The sequence below is a fragment of the Martes martes genome (assembly GCF_963455335.1).
Source record: "Martes martes genome assembly, chromosome: 12".
NCBI classification, from domain to species: Eukaryota; Metazoa; Chordata; class Mammalia; order Carnivora; family Mustelidae; genus Martes; species Martes martes.
Window position 1 is genome coordinate 63702515 of NC_137900.1, and position 21344 is coordinate 63723858.

General features: G+C 46.6%; 1 protein-coding gene across 1 annotated transcript in view; it reads right to left on the reverse strand.

Annotated features, from left to right (window-relative positions):
• The window catches only part of TBC1D2 (TBC1 domain family member 2), a 53763-nt gene extending 34965 nt beyond the window's left edge, over positions 1-18798 (reverse strand). The window contains exons 1-3 of the mRNA XM_080820469.1: positions 18356-18798; positions 14005-14143; positions 8155-8302 (exon numbers count right to left, since the gene is read on the reverse strand). Coding sequence (XP_080676595.1) covers positions 8155-8302; positions 14005-14143; positions 18356-18730 — 662 coding nt within the window. The 5' untranslated portion in view covers positions 18731-18798. The remainder of the gene's footprint in view (positions 1-8154; positions 8303-14004; positions 14144-18355) is intronic.
• Positions 18799-21344: the final 2546 nt, after the last annotated feature.

The following is a 21344-nucleotide window of genomic DNA, read 5'->3' on the forward strand; positions in this document are numbered from 1 at the left end:
ACTGGAGGCTGAGAACCATTGGTAGATTGTAAAATCAGTTTAGTATCATGACTAGAACATATTTTATTATTTTAAGAATTATTTATTTGAGAGAGAGTGCACATACACAAGCAGGAGGGGCAGAGGGAGAGAGAATCTCAAGCAGTTTCCCTGCAGAGCATGGAGCCTAACGTGGGGCTCAATCTTAGGATCCTGAGATCATGACCGGGGATGAAACTAAGAGTCAGAAGCTTAACTGACTGTGCCATTCAGGTGCCCTGTGACCAGCATTTAAAATATGGAATGGATGCACCAAAACCCACAACATACCTAGGAATAAACCTAAACAAAGAGGCAAAGGATCTGTACTGTAAAAACTATAGAACACTCATGAAAGAAATTAAGGAAGACACAGAGAGATGAAAAAACATTCCATGCTCATGGATTGGAAGAACAAATATTGTTAAAACATCTATGCTACCCAGAGCAATCCACACATTCAATGAAATCCCTACAAAATACCATCGACATTTTTCACAGAGCTGGAACAAACAATCCTAAAATTTGTATGGAACCAGAAAAGACCCCCAAATAGCCAGAGGAATGTTGAAAAAGAAAACTAAAGCTGGTGGCATCACAATTCCAGACTTCAAGCTCTATTACAAAGATGTCATTATCAAGACAGTATGGTGCTGGCACAATCCATAGATCAATGGAACAGAATAGAGAGCCCAGAAACAGACCCTCAACTCTATGGTCAACTAATCTTCAGTGAAGTGGGTAAGAATATCCAATGGAAAAAAGACAGTCTCTTCAACAAATGGTTCTGGGAAGATTGGACAGCCACATGCAGAAGAATGAAACTGGATCATTCTCTAATACCACACACAAAAATAAACTCAAAATGGAATAAAGACCTTAGTGTGAGACAGGAATCCATCAAAATCCCTGAGAACACAGGCAGCAACCTCTGTGACCTTGGCAAGAGAAACTTCTTGCTAGACACGTCTCCAAAGGCAAGGGAAAGAAAAGCAAAAATTAACTACTGGAACATCATCAAGATAAGAAGTTTCTGCACAACAAAGGAAACAGTAAAACTAAAAGATAACCTATAGAATGAGAGAAGATATTTATCAGATAAAGGGCTAGCATTCAAGATCTATAAAGAACTTATCAAACTCAACATTCAAAACACAAATAATCCAGGCAAGAAACGGGCAGAAGACATGAACAGACACTTGTCCAAAGAAGACATACAAATGGTCAACAGACACAAGAAAAAAATGCTCCACATCACTTGGCATCAGGGAAATACAAATCAAAACCACAATGAAATGCCACCTCACACCAGTCAGAATGGCTAAAATTAACAAGATAGGAAACAACAAATGTTGGTAAGGATGTGGAGAAAGGGGAACCCTCTTACACTGTTGGTGGAAATGCAAGTTGATGCAGCCACTCTGGAAAGCAGTATGGAGGTTCCTCAAGAAGCTAAAAATGGGAGGGCACCTGGGTGGCTCAGCCGTTAAGTGTCTGCCTTCAGCTCAGGTCATGATCCCAGGGTCCTGGGATAGAGCCCCACATCAGGCTCCCTGCTCCTCGGGGAGCCTGCTTCTCCCTCTCCCACTCCCTCTGCTGTGTTCCCTCTCTTGCTGTGTCTCCTCTTTTGCTGTATCCCCTCTCTCACTGTGTCTCTCTCTGTAAAATAAATGAATAAAATCTTTAAAAAAAAATGAAGCTAAAAATGGAGGTAGCCTATGACCCAGCAATTGCATTACTACGTATTTACCCGAAATATACAAATGTATTGATCCAAAGGGGCACCTGCACCCTAATGTTTAAGCAGCAATGTCCACAACAGCCAAATTGTGGAAAGAGAAAGAGGCAAGATGTCCTTCAACAGATGAATTGATAAAGAAGATGTGGTGTATATGTACAATGGAGTATCACTTGGCCATCAGAAAGGATGAATACTTACCATTTGCATTGGGATGGATGGAACTGGAGGGTATTATACTGAGCGAAATAAGTCAACAGAGAAAGACAAGTATCATATGGTTTCACACAGATGTGGAATATAAGAAACAGTGCAGAAGATCTTAGGGGGAGGGAGGGAAAACTGAATGGGAAGTCATCAGAGAGGGAGAAAAACCATGAGAGACTCTTAACTATCGGAAACAAACTGAGGGTTGCTGGAGGGGAGGTGGGTAGGATAGGGTGATGGGCATTAAGGAGGGCACATGATGTGATGAGCACTGGGTGTTGTAAGCAACTGATGAATTATTGAACACTACATCTGAAACTAATGATGTACTGTATGTTGGCTAATTGAATTTAAATAAAAAAATAGGAATGGAAAATATCAGAATGGATCCCACTCAGAATTGAGTTGATATATTGTAAATTACATATATGTGTACTAACTGAACTATAAAGTAAAATGTATTTCTTACTGTGATGGTGGTCAACAGTTTGAAAAACACTGAAATAAATGCAGAGGTCATTCACTTAAAAGGCAGCAATAGTGTGGTCAAAAGAGAAGGGGAGGGACGCCTGGGTGGCTCAGTTGGTTAAGTGTCTGCATTCAGCTCAGGTCACGATCCTAGGGTGCTGGGATGAAGCCCGGAGTTGGGCTCCCGGCTCAGTGGGGAGTCTGCTTCTTCCTCTCCTCTGTCCCTCCCCCAACCTTGTGCTTCCTCTCCCAAACAAACAAAGTCTTAAAAAAGGGGGGGGGGCAACTGGGTGGCTCAGTGGGTTAAAGCCTCTGCCTTCAGCTCAGGACATGATCCCAGGATCCTGGGATCGAGCCCCACATGGGACTCTCTGCTCGGCGGGGAGCCTGCTTCCTCCTCTCTCTCTCTTTCTCTTTGCCTGCCTCTCTGCCTACTTGTGATCTCTGTCAAATAAATAAATAAAATCTTTAAAAAAAGGTGGGGGGTACGTGAAGAAGGTCTGTAGATCCGTGATGGGAGTCCTGGCTTTGTTGTATCATCCCTCTGTGCAATGTATACTTCTAGCAGTACGGTGGACAGATTACCCTGAAAAACCCTTATTCACAGACACCTAGATGCTAGATAAATACCAAATATGTTTCAAAAATACTGAGCTGAATTCCCAGGAAAGGAAGGGAAATTCTTGGGGACATGAAAAATGAACTTCAAGTGGGAAGGTGAATGTGCAGATCAGACTACTCCTAAGCAAATATTCACCCCTTTCCCACCACTTCCTTAGGAGCAGAATACTTCCTCTCTGGGCTTGGGCATTTGCTTTGTTCAAAGGGATGTTAGCAGAAGTGATGTAAACATAGGCTTAAAATGTCCTTGTATATAGAGTATGGCCTCTTGAAGAACATGGCTCAGGCAGCTGCTAGTCCATGGAAGATGAGGAACACAAGGAGCAGACCTAGATCTTTTTTAATTTAAAACATGTATTATTTATTTATTTATTTGACAGACAGAGATCACAAGTGGGCAGGGGGGCAGGCAGAGAGAGAGGAGGGAAGCAGGCTCCCTGCTGAGCAGAGAACCCGATACGGGGCTTGATCCCAGGACCCTGGGATCATGACCTAAGCCAAAGGCAGAGGCTTACCCCACTGAGCCACCCAGGCGCCCCATCAGCAGACCTAAATCTTACCAACAGTTTGGAGTCAAGACCAGGTGTACCTAGCCTATATCAGCTGAATCCAGATATGTAAGAAATAATGATGCTTATCATACGACACTGAATTCTGAAATTTGTGTCTGCGGGATTATTGTTGTGAAAGTTGACTAAGGACATGAGTTTGTCCTGGGGTCAACTGTCTGGTTTTGTTTTTTTTTTTTAATTGAGATACAACTAACACAGAACATAATCATTTCAGGTGTACAACATATTTATTCAACATAGTGAGAAACGATCACCACACTACATCTAGTTAATATCCATCACCACACACAGCTACAAGATAGTGTGTGTGTGTGTGTGTGTGTGTGTGTGTGTGACCACAGATCAACTGTTGATATCATAGACCTAGAACATTGGCTGCAAGAGAGGAAAGAAAGCAAAGTTTTGAAACCATATAAACTGCAGCGTTGAAATTGAAATTTTCACATACAGCTGGGAGGCCTGTGCAGAGGTGAATTAGGAAAAAAACCAGGCCTGCTGCCAAAATCAACACAAGGAAATTCTAGATGAAAGCTCCAGGTTCTTGTGCTATTTTTTTTTTTAAGATTTTATTCATTTATTTGACAGACAGAGATCACAAGTAGGCAGAGAGGCAGGCAAAGAGAGAGGAAGGGAAGCAGGCTCCCTGCTGAGCAGAGAGCCCGATGCGGGGCTCGATCCCAGGACCCTGGGATCATGACCTGAGCTGAAGGCAGAGGCTTTAACCCACTGAGCCACCCAGGTGCCCCTCTTGTGCTATTTTTATTTGGTTTTGGTTATCAGGATAATATTGGCTGGGCACCTGGCTGACTCTGTTGGTTAAGGGTCTGCCTTTGGCTCAGGTCATGACCCTAAGTCTGAAAGGCCCGGCAGTGTGGGGGAGTGGTCATAAAGACTTGCTCTGGAAAGATAACCTTGGGCAAATCATTTATCCTCCCTGAGCAAGGGTTTCCTGATCTGGACTGGGGATGAAGAACATGTCCACAACAGACAGCATCTGGGTCGTTCCATTGGCCAAGCACTAAACTGACACTAGTCATTCAACTCACTCAATCCTCACAAGGGTCCAGAGAAGTGAGTAGCAATGTCACATCCACTGTCCAGAGAGGAGAATGGAGATTCAGAAAGGATAAGTAGCCAAAGCCAAAGAGCTAGTGAGTGGGGGGACTGAGTATCAGACCCAGATGTCTGACTCCACGCCCTAAGAACTTAACTGTTATGACACCACCTTATAGATTTGTGCAGCCAACTCAGCGATGGTGCAAGGAACCTAGCACAGAGCTCTAGAAGTACTCTTACTCCCTCTCCAGAGTATGGCCCCAGCTCATGGCAGAGCCCACAGCAAACTCTAAGACCAGCCAGTGCCCAGGGTACAGGAGACAAGGGCAACCCCGATCGTACTGGGGCTGTCACCAGCCCATGGCAAGTAGCCCACTTCTTGCACCTTTTCCTCACATTTTCTGTGGGTTATTACAAATTTCAGGAGGGAAGTAACGAACTGATCCTCTGAAACTTCCTTCCTTTCTGCCTCTGCATGTTCTCTCTTCCACTTCTGTTTCTGGCCTTCATGGCACAGACCTGGCTTAAGCTTCGTGAGACCACACTGGATACAACCTGGATGGGTGTATCTCAGCCCCTTCTGCCCCACAGCGGGCTCCCAACGTACCCAGTTCTCTCCAGTTCCCACTGAGGGAAGATCCCCTGCAGGGCACCTTCCTTATCCACTCACCCTGGGGAGCTCACCCATGCCCGACACCCCCAAGTTTCTCTTCCGAGCTCAGATTACTCTCCTGAGCTCTGGGCCCCTCCATCCAAATGCCTCACGGGGGCAGTCCTACCTCCAGCCAGCAGGCCCTGGAGGACACTCACCGTCTTTCCCTAAAACCTGCTTCTCTCCTGCAAGCATCACCACCTTTCTAGCTACTTGAAGGACTTCAAACACTGAGGTGGAAAGGGAAATGCTCTGAGTCACAGAGAGCCAAGGGTCTCTAATCCAAGTCCAGGGAACAATGTAGGCTGCTTCCTAAGAGGTCCTAGTCTATCTGAAGTCCACACAGAAAATAAGCACCCCAACAGGCTCAGTATTGGGTACCATCTGAATTCCCAAGAGCTTCCTATTCTTCAGTTAGATTAACAATAGTAGCAGCAGACAATATTTACCAAGTACTTACCATGGCTAAGCACAGTCCTAAAGCACTTTGCATGCAATGACCCATTTAACTCCCACGCTAATCGTGTAGGGCAGGCACTATTGTATTTACTTCTTTAACAATTTAAGTGAGGCACAGAGAAATCAAACAAGTTGTCACGGGCAGCACAGACTACGACTGGTGATATGAATCCAGGCAGTCTGTCTCCAAAGCTCAGGCCATAACTGCTATCTTATGAACTATTTAAAACAAATCCTACTTGTGGGAAATTGTATAAATAATGAATAACAAATGAAAAAGTAGCTGAGATATGATAGACATACAGTAAGTTAACACATTTTAAAAGTGAATTTAATAAAAGAAAAACAAAACTAGAGGCATCACAATTCCAGGTTTCAAGTTATATTATAAGGTGGTAGTAATTAAAATAGTATGATACTGGCAAAAAAAAAATAGACACATAGATCAATGGAACAGAATAGAAAACCAGAAATAAACACACAATCATATGGTCAATTAATCTTGACAAAAGAGGAATGAGTAAGCAATGAGAAAAAGATAGTCTCTTCAACAAATAGTGTTGGGGAAACTGGACAGGTACATGCCAAAGAGAGAAACTGGATCATTGGGTTAAAGATGTAAATGTGAGACCTTAAACCATAAAAATCCCTGAAGAGAGCACAGCAGTAATTTCTCTTACATTGGCTATAGCAACACTTTTCTAGATATGTCTCTTGAGGCAAGGGAAACAAAAGCAAAAATAAACTATTGGGACTACATCAAGATGAAAAGCTTCTGCACAGCAAAGGAAACAATCAACAAAACTAAAAGGCAACCTACTGAATGGGAGAAGATATTTGCAAATGACCTATCCGATAAAGGATTAGTATCATAATATATAAAGAACTGATACCATTCGACACCCCAAAACCAAATAATCCTATTAAAAATAGCAGAAGACACAAATAGACGTTCTTCAAAAAAGACATCCAGATGGCCAATAGACACATGAAAAAATGCTCAACATCACTCAACATCAGGGAAACACAAATTGAAACTACAATGAGATATCACCTCATATCTATCAGAATGGCTAAAATTAACAACACAGGAAACAACAAATGTTGATGAGGATGTGGAGAAAATGGAACCCTCCTGCACCACTGGTGGGAATGTGATCTGATGTAGACACTCTGGAAAACAGTAATGAGGTTCCCGCAAAAATAAAAAATAGAACTACCCTATAATCTAGTAATTGCGCTACTGGGTATTTGCCCCCCAAAATACAAAAACTCTACCATAACGGGATCCATGTGCCTCTATTTTATTGTAGCATTATTTACAATAGCCAAATTGTTGAAGCAGCCCAAGTGTCCATCCACTGACAGATGAATGGATTAAGAAGATGTGGTATATATACATAATGGAATATTACTCAGCCATAAAAAGAATGAAATCTTGCCATTTGCAACAACATGGATGGAGCTAGAGAATATAATGCTAAGAGAAAGAAGTCATCAGAGAAAGACAGATACCATATGATCTCACTTGTACATGGAATTTAAGGAACAAAACAAATGAGCAAAAGAAAAAAGAGAGAGAGAGAGAAGAGGGACAATCCAAGAAACAGACTGTTAACTCCAGAGAACAAACTGGTGGTTGCCAGAGGAGAGCTGGGTGGGGGGATGGATGAAATATGTGATGAAGATTGGAGAGTACACTTATTGTGATGAAAAATAAAACTTCTATAAAAATTTTTTAAGAAAGTTGGTTACATACAGTCACTCTGGAAAAAAAAGTGAATAATCTGATGCATTTCCCATATGAAGACACTTTTGATGTCATCACCATATTACGTTCAGTAGGATCTCAGTTAGGCATGCAGGTATACAGAAAATGCAGAGGAAAGAGATATACCAAAGGCTAAGAATGCTGTCTGGGTGATAGGATTATGGGTAATTGAAAATCTCTACCTATTGAGATGTTTCAAATTTCCTACAAAGAGTATGCACTACTCTGGGGCACCTGGGTGGCTCAGTCAGATATGCATCTGCCTTTGGCTCAGGTCATGATCCTAGAGTCCCAGGATCAAGTCCCGCCTTGGGCTCCCTGCTCAGCAGGGAGTGTGCTTCTCCCTCTGCCCTTCACCCCACTCTCTCTCGCACTCAAATAAATAAATAAAATCTTTAAAAAATATATGCACTACTTTAAAAAACCAGAACAACAAATGTAGTATTTTAAAGTAATGATGTGATGAATTAAAAATGAAGCCCCTAACCCTTTCCCCAGGCCCACCTCCCTACAGGGATCATACCGATCATTGTAAGCTCCAAAGAAGGGGCTGTGTGCAGCTTGGCCAGCCCCTCCATTCCACTGCACTTACTGTATTTCAGTTCCAAGATGCTTGAGGGAAATGTTCTGAAGGGCCAAGGGCATGGCAGGTGCGGGCTGCAAGGCAGCCGCCACACCCACAAGCCCGGGAGGCGTTTGCACTGGGCACAGGAAGTCCTCCAGCTCCGCTTCCTCTTGCTCTGGGGAACGAAGCAAAGGGTAGTCATCTACTTGGGTCACTGTACTTGGACATAATAGACAGAGGTGCGATGGGCTCGCTCCTGCCTGAGCAAGCCTTCCTTGTAGGTAAAGAGCAGCCAAAGAGGCAAGCTTTTCATCAAATGTTCTCCCAGGAAAAGGATGCATCTTGCTGAGAAAGTCTTCCTGAAAACCTCGTTAAAATATGCAGAACTGCAGATACTTCTACCTCTGAGAATCCATCCTAAAAGTGAGCTGACATGCAGACAAAACTTTATGAGCCGAATGGTTCATCCTGGCCCTGTCTGGCTTCAAACTGGAAATAACTCCCTCAGACTGGAAGTAAAGACCTGGGGAGAGGTGAAATAAATCACGATGCCTTCAGAAAACAGATTATTACTCAGCCATTTAAAAGGACGCTAATGAAGAATGCTTAAGAACACAAGGACTAGGCATGGGGTATATCTATACCTACATCTGTATCTCTCTATATAAATATAAATATAAACTGGGGTTATAGCAAGATCTTAATTGTATAGAAGAAGTCTCACAGAAATGCACTCTGTGTACGAACAGAGGTCAGAGTGCATGGTGGGATCAGAAGCAGGATATCCTCATTATTGCTTTGTATTTTTTCCCAAACCGCCTACAGTAAACCTGGGTTATTTTTTATAAGCAGAAAAATAATACATATTCATCAAAAGCAGAAGTTTATAAGGAGATTTTATAGCATTGAGGTTTTAGGGCCACGATGTGGAGTACCAAAAAGCAAAGCAGGCCATTTGTATTATTAGATGATCTGAAATATTTCTAAATACAAGGCAGGCTGGGGGGGTCATAATGTAATGTGGAGACCGGCTGTCTCTGGGTGCTGGGATTACGGGTACTTTTTCTTCTACTTCTCTAGGTTTTATAAATCTTCTGCTTAAACAATGATTCTTATACAGTGAGTGATTCAAAACATTTAATGTTAAGGAACATCTCAAGGCTAAGGAAACATATTTGATGTATAAGAGAGAGGCGGTAAAATAGTTAGAAGCTGGTTTTGAGTGTTATAAAAAGCAGAAGAGAATTAAGGCCACTGATCGGATGGTAGGATCTGGATCAGGAGGCTCCGGAGACATGGAGAGCAGCCGACACCTTCCATTCGAGCCCTATTCCTAAGGAGGTGAAAAACGTAGGGAAGTGGGAATTTTATTTTTGCACTCCATTAGCAAACAGGGTGTGGGAGCAAAAACATTAAATACAATGGTAGGGGCCCAGAAGAGCTATTCAGTTTACTCAGAAACACACTTTGCAATCAATATATTTCTTTCCTACTAGGCTCGCTCACATCCGGCAGACTGGCCAGTACTGGGCAAGGCCAAGTCCTTCTCTTGAGCTCCTCTCTTCGGCTCACTCTCTCACCAAACATTTCTGGCATCTGTCCTGATGTTTCTGGGTGGAGCTAGAGAAAGTTTGATAATCAAAGGTGTAGGAGGCTTCCAGCTTAAGGAGCAGGGAGAAGCACAGGCTTCAGGAAGACCAAGCGAGTGGAAGCTGGAGGGCAGGCCAGGCAAAGCATAGGGGAGTCCTGGGGGATTGAGACGGATTGCTTCACCTGAAGTCAGGGAAGACTTCCGGGAGGAAAGGCCTAGAGGATTTTCCAGGTTTTGACCTGCCAAAGGAGTGAGGGAGGGTCTTTCTGGGTAAGTACAGGCAGCAGCAGGGGTTCCAGACCCAGAGCTGGGAGTGCTGGGTGGGACCAGAGAGGAGACAGGGCTAAGAAGGACAAATGGGCAGGGGAGTGCTAAGAGGGGATCTCATCTGGCTGGACACACAGGGTTCCCTGGGGGATTCAAAGGAAGCCCCAAGGAACCTGGGCTCAGCTGTGGGGTTAGAAGACCTGAAGCCGGATCATGTTTCTGTTGGAAGGGTGCTGTGATCAGGCTGGAAATCATATATTCTCCTCCGGCCTCAGGTTCTACATGTTTAAAACAGGAAGGATACTCCCCACCCTGTCTCCTGCAGAGATAAAGTATATGAACATACTTAGAAAACCATAAAGCCCCATTCTGTGGACTTGCATCTTTCAAAAAAGTTGTCTTTAATCCAGACCTTGAGCTGATTCAAAATAATTAAGGTCTTCTGGTTTATCAATACTTTGACCATCTTTATTCTCCCTCATTCAGCACAAAAACATGGTCAATTTGTCTAAGATTTTAATGTCTTGGCAAGCACTTTCCCTAACTGCCAATATCTGTTTTAACTTCCACCTGTGGCTCTGTAAATGTCCTCTGAGGTCACACCAACTAGGCCTCGGTGGTAACTGTCACCACTGGTTGGATCCACCAGGGAGGAAACAGAGGGTCAGAAGGTTTTTTTGTGGCCAGGGTCACACAGCCGCAGCAGAGCCCCACACTCAAACACAGTTCCTTGCTTTTCCATTAAAACTATGTGGCTTGTCAGAGCAGGCTTTGTGACAGGCAGAGGGTTCCAAGAAGGGAGAGGCTGTCCCGGAAGGCAGCAGCCTCCAGAGCAAGGTGTTCAAGGGATGGCTACGGTGGTGACGGCACAGTGAAGGTCAGCACTTCCTTCAGGAAACAGAACCGATGACCCGAGGCTCTGCTCTGGGTCCTGCCCTCGGGGAGGAGAAATACTATCAGTAAGCAGACCACACAAGGAATTTTCAGCTGCGTTTATTTGTAATTCTCCCTTTGCCCGAGCTGTAGGCGCTGCTCTAACACCAGTAGGAAGTCATTGCCCAATGAAAAGGGCCTGGGCCAGCAGGTCACTTCCCCGCTCAGCACTGGACATGGCCTTGCTTCCTCAGCATGAGGAGGGTTGTGAGCCTGCAGACTAGGGTTCAAATTTCAGTGCTGATGCTTTCTTGCTCTGTGAACTTGAACAGCTCCCTTGGCTTCTGTGAGCCTCAGTTTTGTCTTCTGTAAGATGGGAACAACACTACCATATAACATTGATGCGAGGATTGGATAACATGATGCGTTGTGTTAGAACAGTGCAATGGTATGCATATTTTTATGATAACATATACTTACAAGAGTGCTATTTAGTGTAAATTGTGCCCTACTATAAATTATAAATTGGTTTGCCGTTGATCTTTCTCAGCTCTTGTGGAGACCAATGATTAGGTGAAGCATAAAATAAAGGTAAAAACATTTAAAAACTGTAGAGAAGAGAACATGCCTTGCAGATTGCTCAATGGCAGTGAGAGGACACTTCTTACAAGATGAAATGTCTGTGACTCAAAGTCAGATGTGAGTCAGTTGGTTTTCACTGCTCTGGGAGCAGGCTCTGCTTCCTCCCAGGAAGGGTGGAGACTGGCTGTGGGGTAACCTGCTCCCGGCAGCTAATCCAGGGCCTCCCAGCTTGCTCACGAGTCCGGAAATGTCTTTTGGGGCGTGGGGGCTGGGGAATGTTTTCCAGGGACCTGGTCGGGGAGGGTGAAGGCTTGCTGTGGTAGGAGAAAGTCTTTAGGAGAAGCCCATATCCCAGCTTCCCGTGTCTCCCACCTGTGTGCTTCTTGGATGGTGTCCTCCCCCCGGACATGTCCCCAGCAGGGGTTGGCCCAGGAGAGGCCTGCTAAGTGCACTAAACCAAAGCCACAGAATTCAAGAGCTTCAAAAGGGTTCAGCACAGTAGAAGAACTTGTGGGATCCCAAAGCAATTTCAGTTCCAACTTCAGTTCCAGACATACAAGAATTCTGTTATCAGGGGGAGTGTCTTGTAGCTTCTAATCGGAGGCTGACCTCCAGCAACTGTGCTGAGTCAGGCTGCAGCTGTGCACTCAGCCAGGGTTGTTCTGCTCTCTGGCCGATGGGGAATGGACAGTGGAATGCAAGTACAGAAGCACAAAGAAACCCTTCTCCAAAGAAAGCCCTTAAAAGCATGAAACACCCAGCAGGCTCTTGAAGCAAATGACTGATAATTATTATTAACAATAAAAAATAGCCGTTATTTTAAGTATAGTACTGTACCGGTACACATATAACAACAACTTTATTAGGACAGCTACTATGCATTGAGCAATTACTATGTGCTGGCATGAGACTAAGGGCTTTGCGTTCCCTTCCTCATTTAATTACAAAATCCAATGCATTTGCTCACAAATATCTGATGTGCCAGCAGGGTACTCGGTACCAGGGACACAAGCGACAAAGACATAGGCCCCAGCCCCAAGGGCAGAGACTGACAAGGATGCTATAATGAGGGCACAACGTGCCAGGCCTTGTTAGAACCACGTGAACAAAGTGTTGAGGGCTCATACAGAGGCCAGCTGGCAAAGTGCTGGGAGGCTTCCAAGGGGAGGCTGGCAAGAACAGGAGGCGACACTGGAGCGTGGCTGTAGAGAATAAGCAGGAATTTGCCAGGCAGACACGCTTCTGGTGCTACCAAAGCTCACAGCATGAGGCGGGCATCGGGAGAGCAGGCAGAGGTGAGGCAAGGGGGGACGAGCCCTGAGCACTGTGGTGAAAAGCTGGGCCAGGGACGTGGTGGGGGGCCATGCAAGGGGATGGGGCTCCAGCACTCATTTTAGAAAGCCCACTCAGGCCACAGCAGAGAGGACGGGTCCGAGCTGGCAGGCCAGGACACAAGACGCAGGACAGGGGCAAGGAGGCTGCTGGGACTTTCCCGCTGGGAGCTGGGGCCTGCCCTAGGGCACAGGCAGTGAGCAGGAGCTGGTCTGGCATGGAGGCCGGAGGGTAGACACAGCCAGCTTGGTGACTGACCGGCTTGGCTCACCAAGACTGCCAAAGGGGCGAGGGTGGCACCCTGATCCAGGAGCAGCCGAGCAAGTGAAGCATCATTTAACAAGAGGAAGGAAGCTGGGGGAGCAGAGGGTCAAGGGCGGATGAGCTGGGTCGGGGACATTTAAAACAGCCCGGTACAGAGGTCTAGAGGCACCTGGCCACAAGTCGTGCCCTCGCCTATCTGGCCGCCTGTCACCACGCTGCACAAATCTGCGACAAGACTGCGAGCTGTTCTGGGAGCAGCTGGGGGTGGTCTGTCGGATTCTCAGCCTGCCTGCCAAACAGCCGCTGTGTCACAGTGTGGGGCATGGGGGTTGGAGCGAGGGAGCTCCAGCACTCCTCAGTGCTGGGAATGTCCTAGGGCTTGGGACCAAAACACTTCCCTTGCGGGCCACGTGGGAGTGAAGGACTCTGCCGAGGGGAACACTCGGCTAAAATCACCCATCTGTCCAACCTGCGGCACAAACGCATGCATGTCAGGAGCAGCACTGATAAGTGCGTTTTCTCACTAACCTTCCTCACAGCAGCCCTGTGCGAGGTTCATTTCTCCAGAACTTCCCATAACAGTCATCGAAATAAGAGCTGCCATTTCCTGAACTCGTACAACGTGCCAGCCTTGCTCCAACCACTCCAGGTGCACGGATTCATGCCATTCTCAGAATAACCCTGAGAAGCAGGCAGGACTTCTGAAGCTCATTTTATACGGAAAGAAATGGGAGCTCAGAAAGGCTAAGCCACTTGCTTAAGACCACACAGGCTTAGGATTTGAACCCAGATGTCCTGGCCTCAGAGCCCCACACCTGTCCTCAAGGCTACGCTGTGTCTTGCCTGACCATGACTATTCCCCCTGGCTCTTGGCTGCTCTAGCAGAGGTTCCTCCTGCTCACTCCCAACGAAGGGCTTGGTCCCCACAAGTCCTGGGGGTATGGGCAGGAGGCAAACCCCCTGGGTACCTGGATCGAGGCGCAAGGTGGGCCCGTTGGCAGCCGGGGTGGCGGGGGTGGCGGGGGGCACGGGTGGGCTGCTGTGGAACTCCCAGCGCTTCGTCTGCAGCTGCTGCAGCCAGTACAGCATCACTTGCTTGGTGGCGGCCTAAGGAGCACAAGGGTTAATCGGTATGGCCCTGTGCCCTTGGCGTGACACTGGCTCTGAGACGCTGGAAGGTCATGGGAGGCTTCGTAATTCTCTCCCTCCCATAAAAAAAAAGTTGTCACGGCCGACGGGTGCCTACCTCTGAAGCACCACCTGCTTCTTGGTGACAGAAGCAAAGGAGGCTCTGGTCCCAAACCCTGAGGTTCCTTAAACTTTCTGGGTCCCAGTTTCCTCATCTGTGCTATGGTGGCGATGGCGCTCCTGTCACAGGGCTGGTAGGAGGACGCAGTGAGGTCAGGAAGGTGAAGCGCCTAGCGCGGCAGCTGACACACTGCAGGAGCTCAGTGTGTGCTCACTGGACAAGGGCGTTTGGGGGTGGTAAGAGACAGGGAGGGAGCTTTGAAGTTCTGGCCTGGGATGAGGGGGGATCCTGGCACCATCACCATCTCCCTGTGTGACATCACACTGTCTTAACCTACTGTGATATTGTGGTTAATAAGAAATATATATCTGATCATTCAAATGACCAAAAATATATTTTTCATATGTATTTGATCTTTGTCCATGGTTTCTGGCTCACAGCTCCTAAATCCCTTAGAATTTCCTGGGATAAGGGTGATCAGAAGGTGACTTTTGTTGTTTTAAGTAACTCTTGGAAAGCCCTTAGGTAACCTACTGATAGAAAGCTAGTTGCCAGGAGAACCGATCGTGTGATTAGAGGCTTGGAACCTTCAGTCCCACCCCCGTCCTCCCAGGAGTGGAGAGGGGCTGGAGGCTGAATGGGAAAACGGTCAATGACTTAGTCCATCATGACTGTGCAATGAAGCCTCCTTAAACCCTGAAGGACTAGGTTTGGAGAGCTTCTGGGCTGGTGAGCACAGAGATGTGGGGAGAGTGGCGCATCTGGAGAGGGTGCGGTCATTCCTGCCCTTCCCCAGACCTTCCCCTGTGCATCTCTTCTGTGCATCTGCCTGTTGACTGGTATCCTTTCTCACACCCTTTAATAAACTGGTGAATGTAAGTAAGTGTTTCTCTGAGTCCTGGGAGCTGCTCTACCAAACTAATGGAACCTGAGGAGGTCACTGGAGACGCCAATCTGGAGCTGGCTATTAGACACAAAATTAACAGTCTGGGGCTCGCGACTGGCCTCTGCAGTGAGGTGTGGGGGAAGCCTTGTAGGACTGAGCCCTTAAGCTGTGGAATCTGATGCTGTCTCTGGGTAGACAGTGTTAGAACTGAGTTGGGGGCAACTGGCTGTGTCAGTTGGTAGGGCATGCAACTCTTGATCTCAGGGTTATGAGTTTGAGACCCAAACTGAGCATGGAGCCTACTTAGAGAGACAGAGAGAGAACTGCTTGGTGTTGTGGTGGGAGTGGCGGTGGGGGAACCCTCCATGTGCCATGTTGGAATTGGGTCCAGGAATCCTAAAAGACTGACTTTTTATGGAGTGGAAAGAATCCCTCCTCTGTTTTGGAGACACACCAAAATCATGGATATGACTGGGAACTGGAAAGCCATATGCATACAGTAACAACACAGTGGCACCCTCCAGGTACCCCAAACAAGGCAATGGTTGATGCTGGTCATTAATCTCCCAGCCCTGGATGATCCAAATACCTATTTTCCCATCTATTCCATTGTTGGATCCTTCAGGAAGGACCAGCCCTTCTACAGATGGAGAATTAAGGCTCTGAAGTTGTTCAGGCAGGTGGTGGCAGAGCTGGTCCCAGAACCCGGGTCTCCCCCTTTAGGCCAGAGATTTGCTGTCATTTATGGACAGGAGACTGTGGCTTCCCTAGAGAAGGCCTGGGATCAGTTGGGCCAAGGGAGCCAGGCAGCTCGCTGGGAATGGATGGTGAGCCTTACAGAACTGCCTACAAGGCCATGTGAGAAGAGCAGCCTGCTGTGGGCAACCAGGGCAGGCTCCCCATTCTAAGTGGTCCACAGATAAGGTGTGTACGAGGACGGGGGCTCCATGAAAGAGGCCCTAGGCCTGTCAGGGAGGTACCATATAAGATAAAATGATGCCCACCAGTCTTCTCTTTCTACATACTCTCCCTGAGAGACCTCAGCCCCTCCCAGGGCTTCACCATGACCTTGTGCTGCCAAGTTCCAGCCCATACCCAAATACCCCACTTTATTAATTCACTGGACAAGTGTATACTGAGCACCTACTATACGTGTCATGGTCAATCCTCTCGGAATTTAAGAGTCTACTGAGTGGGTGTCCTACAGCCTCCCCATCCTGGGCTCCCTCTATCATGACTGGTCCAACTTCTCCCTTGCGTTCCTCCTCCCTCACATCCCTAGTCACCCCCATTGGTCTCCCTCCCCCATCACAGCTCTAGCTCATTCTCTCCCGACCACCTCCTAATGGACTTCTTGACCAGCAGCCTTGCCTTCTAAGGTTTTAGCTACCCAATAGCCACAATAAGTCTTCTAAACATTCTAATCTCACAGAGTTTCCTTGCTTAAAGCTCTTTGACAATTTCCCACAGCCCACAGGACAAAGTCCAAGCTCCCAGGCCTAACTCACAAATGCTCTATGCTTGGGCCTCGGCTTTCCCACTCCATCTTTTGGGCCCCTTTGTAACCCAGGCTCCTGTGATTGGCCAGGACACTGTTTCCTTTCTTTGTTCACGGGGCTCTCGTGGCCAGGAATACCCTCCCTCTTATCTGCTCGTGGAAAACCAAACTCGTTTTTCAGACCTCAGATGCCATTTCCTTCACTACGCTTCCCTCCTGGGTAGACTCTTCCACTCAGCAGAACCACACTTGGCTGGTACAGACTTATCAGTGCGTCTCTACAGATCATTTCACTGTTGTGTGCTAGTCAATCTCTTAGTTCCCTCAGCAGACTGTAAGCTGTTTGAGAACCAGGGGGGCAGGTCTGATTAGGCTCCATGCCCCAGGGTTTAGCACGGAACCAGGTACACACACAGATCAAGGGAACAGTAAAAGACAGGTGCTGGAGATCCAGTAGACAGCACTCAGCCTGTGTGGGAGGGGATGCACGCGTAAACCACATGACCTCTAAAATGCCTGCCTTCCCCGGCCTGGAATTCCAGGTTTGCCTTATTTTATCTGATTTCCCCAGCCTGGTCACCAGCCAGGCCCAGCCATTAAAGGGGAACTGAAACTACAGGCTATATCCAGGGGCTCAGCAGATGCCCAGTTAGCTGGAAGTGGGGGTGGAGAGGTGGGAAGACAGGGTGGGGCTGGGGAGGCTGTCTCCTGGCACAGTCTTCTCTGATGAATGCGAATCCCAGAACTCTTAACCCAGATTTGTCTTTCCACTCAAGTTCTGGGGTACCTCCTCTTGACATGAACATTACGACCATGGTTCTATCACCATGTGGGGTCATTAAACAGGAATTTATCAAGCACCCACTAGGTGCTAGGCTGTATCTAGATGCTGGGATTAATTCAACAATTTGCAGCTGCCAGATGCTTACACAACTCGTTTTAAACATCACAAACTACCTAGATTCTGAGAGGTTAAGTAGTTTGCCCAGGGTGACACAGCTAGTAAGCAGCTGATGTAGAATTTGAATCCAAGCCTGTTTTTAAAGCACATGGCTCTCCCATTGTTTCAGGCTTTCCCAGTTAAAGGTGATAATAAAACAAAACCTACTGATGGAAAAACACGTTAAGACATGCCTCCATGAACATTCTAGGCTGATCCGAGAAACCTAAGTATTTTATCTCCCAGTTCCGCCAAAGTTTGCTAAGCATTCAGTCCCCTTGGCCAAAATAACAAGAAAAGTGATTCAGAATCTGGGCCATGAGAGGATTGCACAGCTCATATCTTGGCTATATTTCAGCCCCAAGTAAGAAAGTTAAGGGTGACCAAAAAGTAAAAGTTTTGATACAGTACTGAGAGGTGGAGAGACTCAGGGATTCCAAATGTGGGTTATACCACTCTCGAGATGCATGACCTCTGGCTGTTCACTTCATCTCTCCAAGACTCAGTTTCTTGATTCTAGTATGGGTACATCATCCCCACCTTTGTCGCCTTTGTCTGGGAACCCCGTGAGGAAATGGGTGTGACTGCGTTTTGGAATGCACTAATCCCTGGCCACCCAGGGTTCACTAGGGGAGATCAAGGTCTGCGATCCTTGTTCCAGTGAATTTACTGTGACCATTCACACATGCCCGCCCGTGCCCTGGGAACTCACCCTGGCTGAAAACGGAAAAAACTGCCCCATTTACCTTCAGAGTAATAACCCGGCTAGGAGTCTTGATTTCAAAAGTCCCCTCCTCGGCGTCCGCCTTGCAGTCAAAGACCGCACTGGAGAGGTCGATGCTGTCCAAGGGATTGGCATCCTGCGCGGTCCGCGAATAATACAAGTGACATTTCTTCTCGTCGTAGAAGAACCAGCGGGATTTCCAGCCCCGGATGGGCCCTTTGCCGCCAAATTTACTCAGATAGCCACAGAGTTTCTTGGGGGCCGCGTCCAAGGGACGGGCGCAGCCCTCCAACTCCTCCCGAGGCAGCACCTCGGGGCCCCTGGCCGAGCCGGCAGGCTCTTCGGAGCTGGGGACGGAGGAGCTAGACTCTGCGGGGTTCTCGTGGGCGCCCTCCATCGCCGCTAGAGACCGCCAGACCGATAGGAGGCCAGCAGCCAACTCGGGCCAAATCTCGGAGACTCTGGGGGTGCTTCCCAAGGAGAAATCTGGGCGGGGGCGGGGCCAGTAGCGACCCGCCCCCAGGAGACGGCTAGAAAACTGACGGCGGTGGTTCACCGCGCCTTCGCCTGAGAGCCCAGGTGGGGCGGCTGGCCGCGCCCCGTCCGACCTCTCGGCAGTCAGGCCACGCCTTCGACACGCCCTCTGCCAGCACCGCCCATTCCTGCTGCTTCCGGCTTTTACTGCACGCCTGTCAGCTGTTTAGTGAGGGCAGTCGCGACGCTTGAGGGGGCCCTCAGGTTGAAGGCGTGCTGTCACTGAGCTAGCTTAACTGGCGGCAGAGAAGCGGGAAGAGGCACCTGTCTCTGACTAAGCTGCCTCGGTAGCTTGCGTAATAACGTAGAAGGATGGTCCTTCTTGCACCTTAAGGGCCGTCTGCCTTTACCCCCAGGTGCAGGGAAGCTTACCACCGGACGGCGCATTCCCCGGCCATTGGCTGCGAGGGACGCCGGCTCGATGACGCCACTTCCGGCGCAGCTACGGGCGCTCGCGTGTCAGGGGCCTTTCCCGCAGGCTTCCCTCCGGAGAGTTTAGCAGCTTGGTGAGCCTTCGCTGACCGCTGCGGACTCCCGTGCATCTGTCCCAGCTCCTACTCGCCTCCCTCCGTGAGCCGCCCAGGCCCGGCTGGTGCTAAATGATGATGCTAAAATCTTAAATAAAATATTTGCAAACCAGTTCCAGTGTTTTACAAAAAATTATATAGTACATCTAGAAGGAGTTACTTTAGAGATGCAGGGATATTTTAATAACTAGAAAAAAAATCACATCTTTAGTGCAAAAGCAAGCATTTTAATATTTTCTAAAAAGTTATTTGATCAAAAAGGTATTTTCTAAAAAGGTGACCAAATTCAACATCTATTTCTAAAGTTTACAAATGTATTATTATGGAAATACAGTTGGTACACAGTGTTTCACAGTTTCTTAGTAAAACAAATAGCACATCTTGTTCTAGATTTTCTAGCTAAACAATGATCAATATTTGAAAGAATATAATAGTTTCAAATATACAACTTAATCTGAAAAAAAAAATAGTTTTCCCGCTAATATTCCAGGATCTAATCCAGGATTCCACATTTCAGCATCACTTTCCCTTAGTCTCTTCTGAACTATGACGTATTTCAGCTTTTACTTTTTTTTCTTTTTTGACCCTGACATTTTTTGAAGGGTATTGGTCAGCTATTTATAGAATACTGTGAATTTAGGTTTGTCTGGTGTTCTCTCATGATTAGACTGGGGTGATGGGTTTTGGGGAAGACTACCACAGAAGGGAAGTGCCCCTCTCATCACATAATATTCAGCTGTGTGATATGCACATGGTGACAGTAAACTCCATCACTTAGTTAAGATGGTTTCTGCCAGATTTCTTGTCTATAAAGTCACATTTTTTTCCCTTTCAACACTCTGTTCTTTGGAATAGAGTCACTGAGTCCCCACCACAAGATGCACCATCTTCTGGCAGGTGTAGGGGTGGGGGCAGCTGATAGGATTTTTTACAGTCTATTAAAATGACTCTAAAGTTCATTTCCAAGAATGAACAGGTGAGAGTGGCCAAATTTTTGAAGAAAAAAAAGCACTTAGAAAGGATTTCACCTACTAGATATTCAAATTTATTAATTCAACCAAAAAGTATTTTGTGGGCGCCTTCTCCCAGGCATCATTTAAAATACAGGGCCACAGTGATGAACGGGACAAGTCCCAGACTGAGCTGTCATTCTAGTCCAAGGAGACAGGCCATTGATAGGTAAACAAGTATATGATCATGGTGACCTCAGATTCTCATACTTTCTAGGAAGGAAATGAGCAGAATGATAAGAACAAAAGAATTTAGTGTTTCTAGTACAGGGACAGGCACATCAATGGAGCAAAGTAAGTTCAGAAAAACATACAAATAAGTGTAGTAATATAGTACAGGGCAGGATTTCTCAACCTTTTCCCCGATTATTATCCCTAAAGGACGCTTTTCAGACTTTTCCCCTATTCACCACCTCCCATAAAATTTTAACACCACAGGTATAATATGTATCTCTTTATGTACTGCATGTATGTCTGTGCTTTATACATAAAAAGAATAAGATTTTCTCTTGTGCCCCAGGAACCAATTTTCAACCCCCTACAGGTGATGTTGTCCCTATTGAGAATGGATGGTATTGGAATGTAAGATGAAGCTAGAATTTCAAATCAGTGGGGGACATGATGAGCTATTTAAGAAGTTAGTTTAGATATTCACCTACTACTGTATATCAAAATACTGTTTACATAGATTAGAAAATTATGCATAAAAATGAAACCATAATGCACATTCAAATGGAATGTTATTCAGCCTGAAATAGGAATGAAATTCTGATATATACTATAACATGGATGAACCTTGAAAATATTCTGCTAAGTGAAATAAACAAAACCCAAAAGGACAAATATTGTATAATTCCCCTTGTATAAGTTACCTAAAATAGGCATCTTGCCTATTTTAGGTAATAGAATAGGCAAATTTCTCTGAGGAAGTGTGATAGAA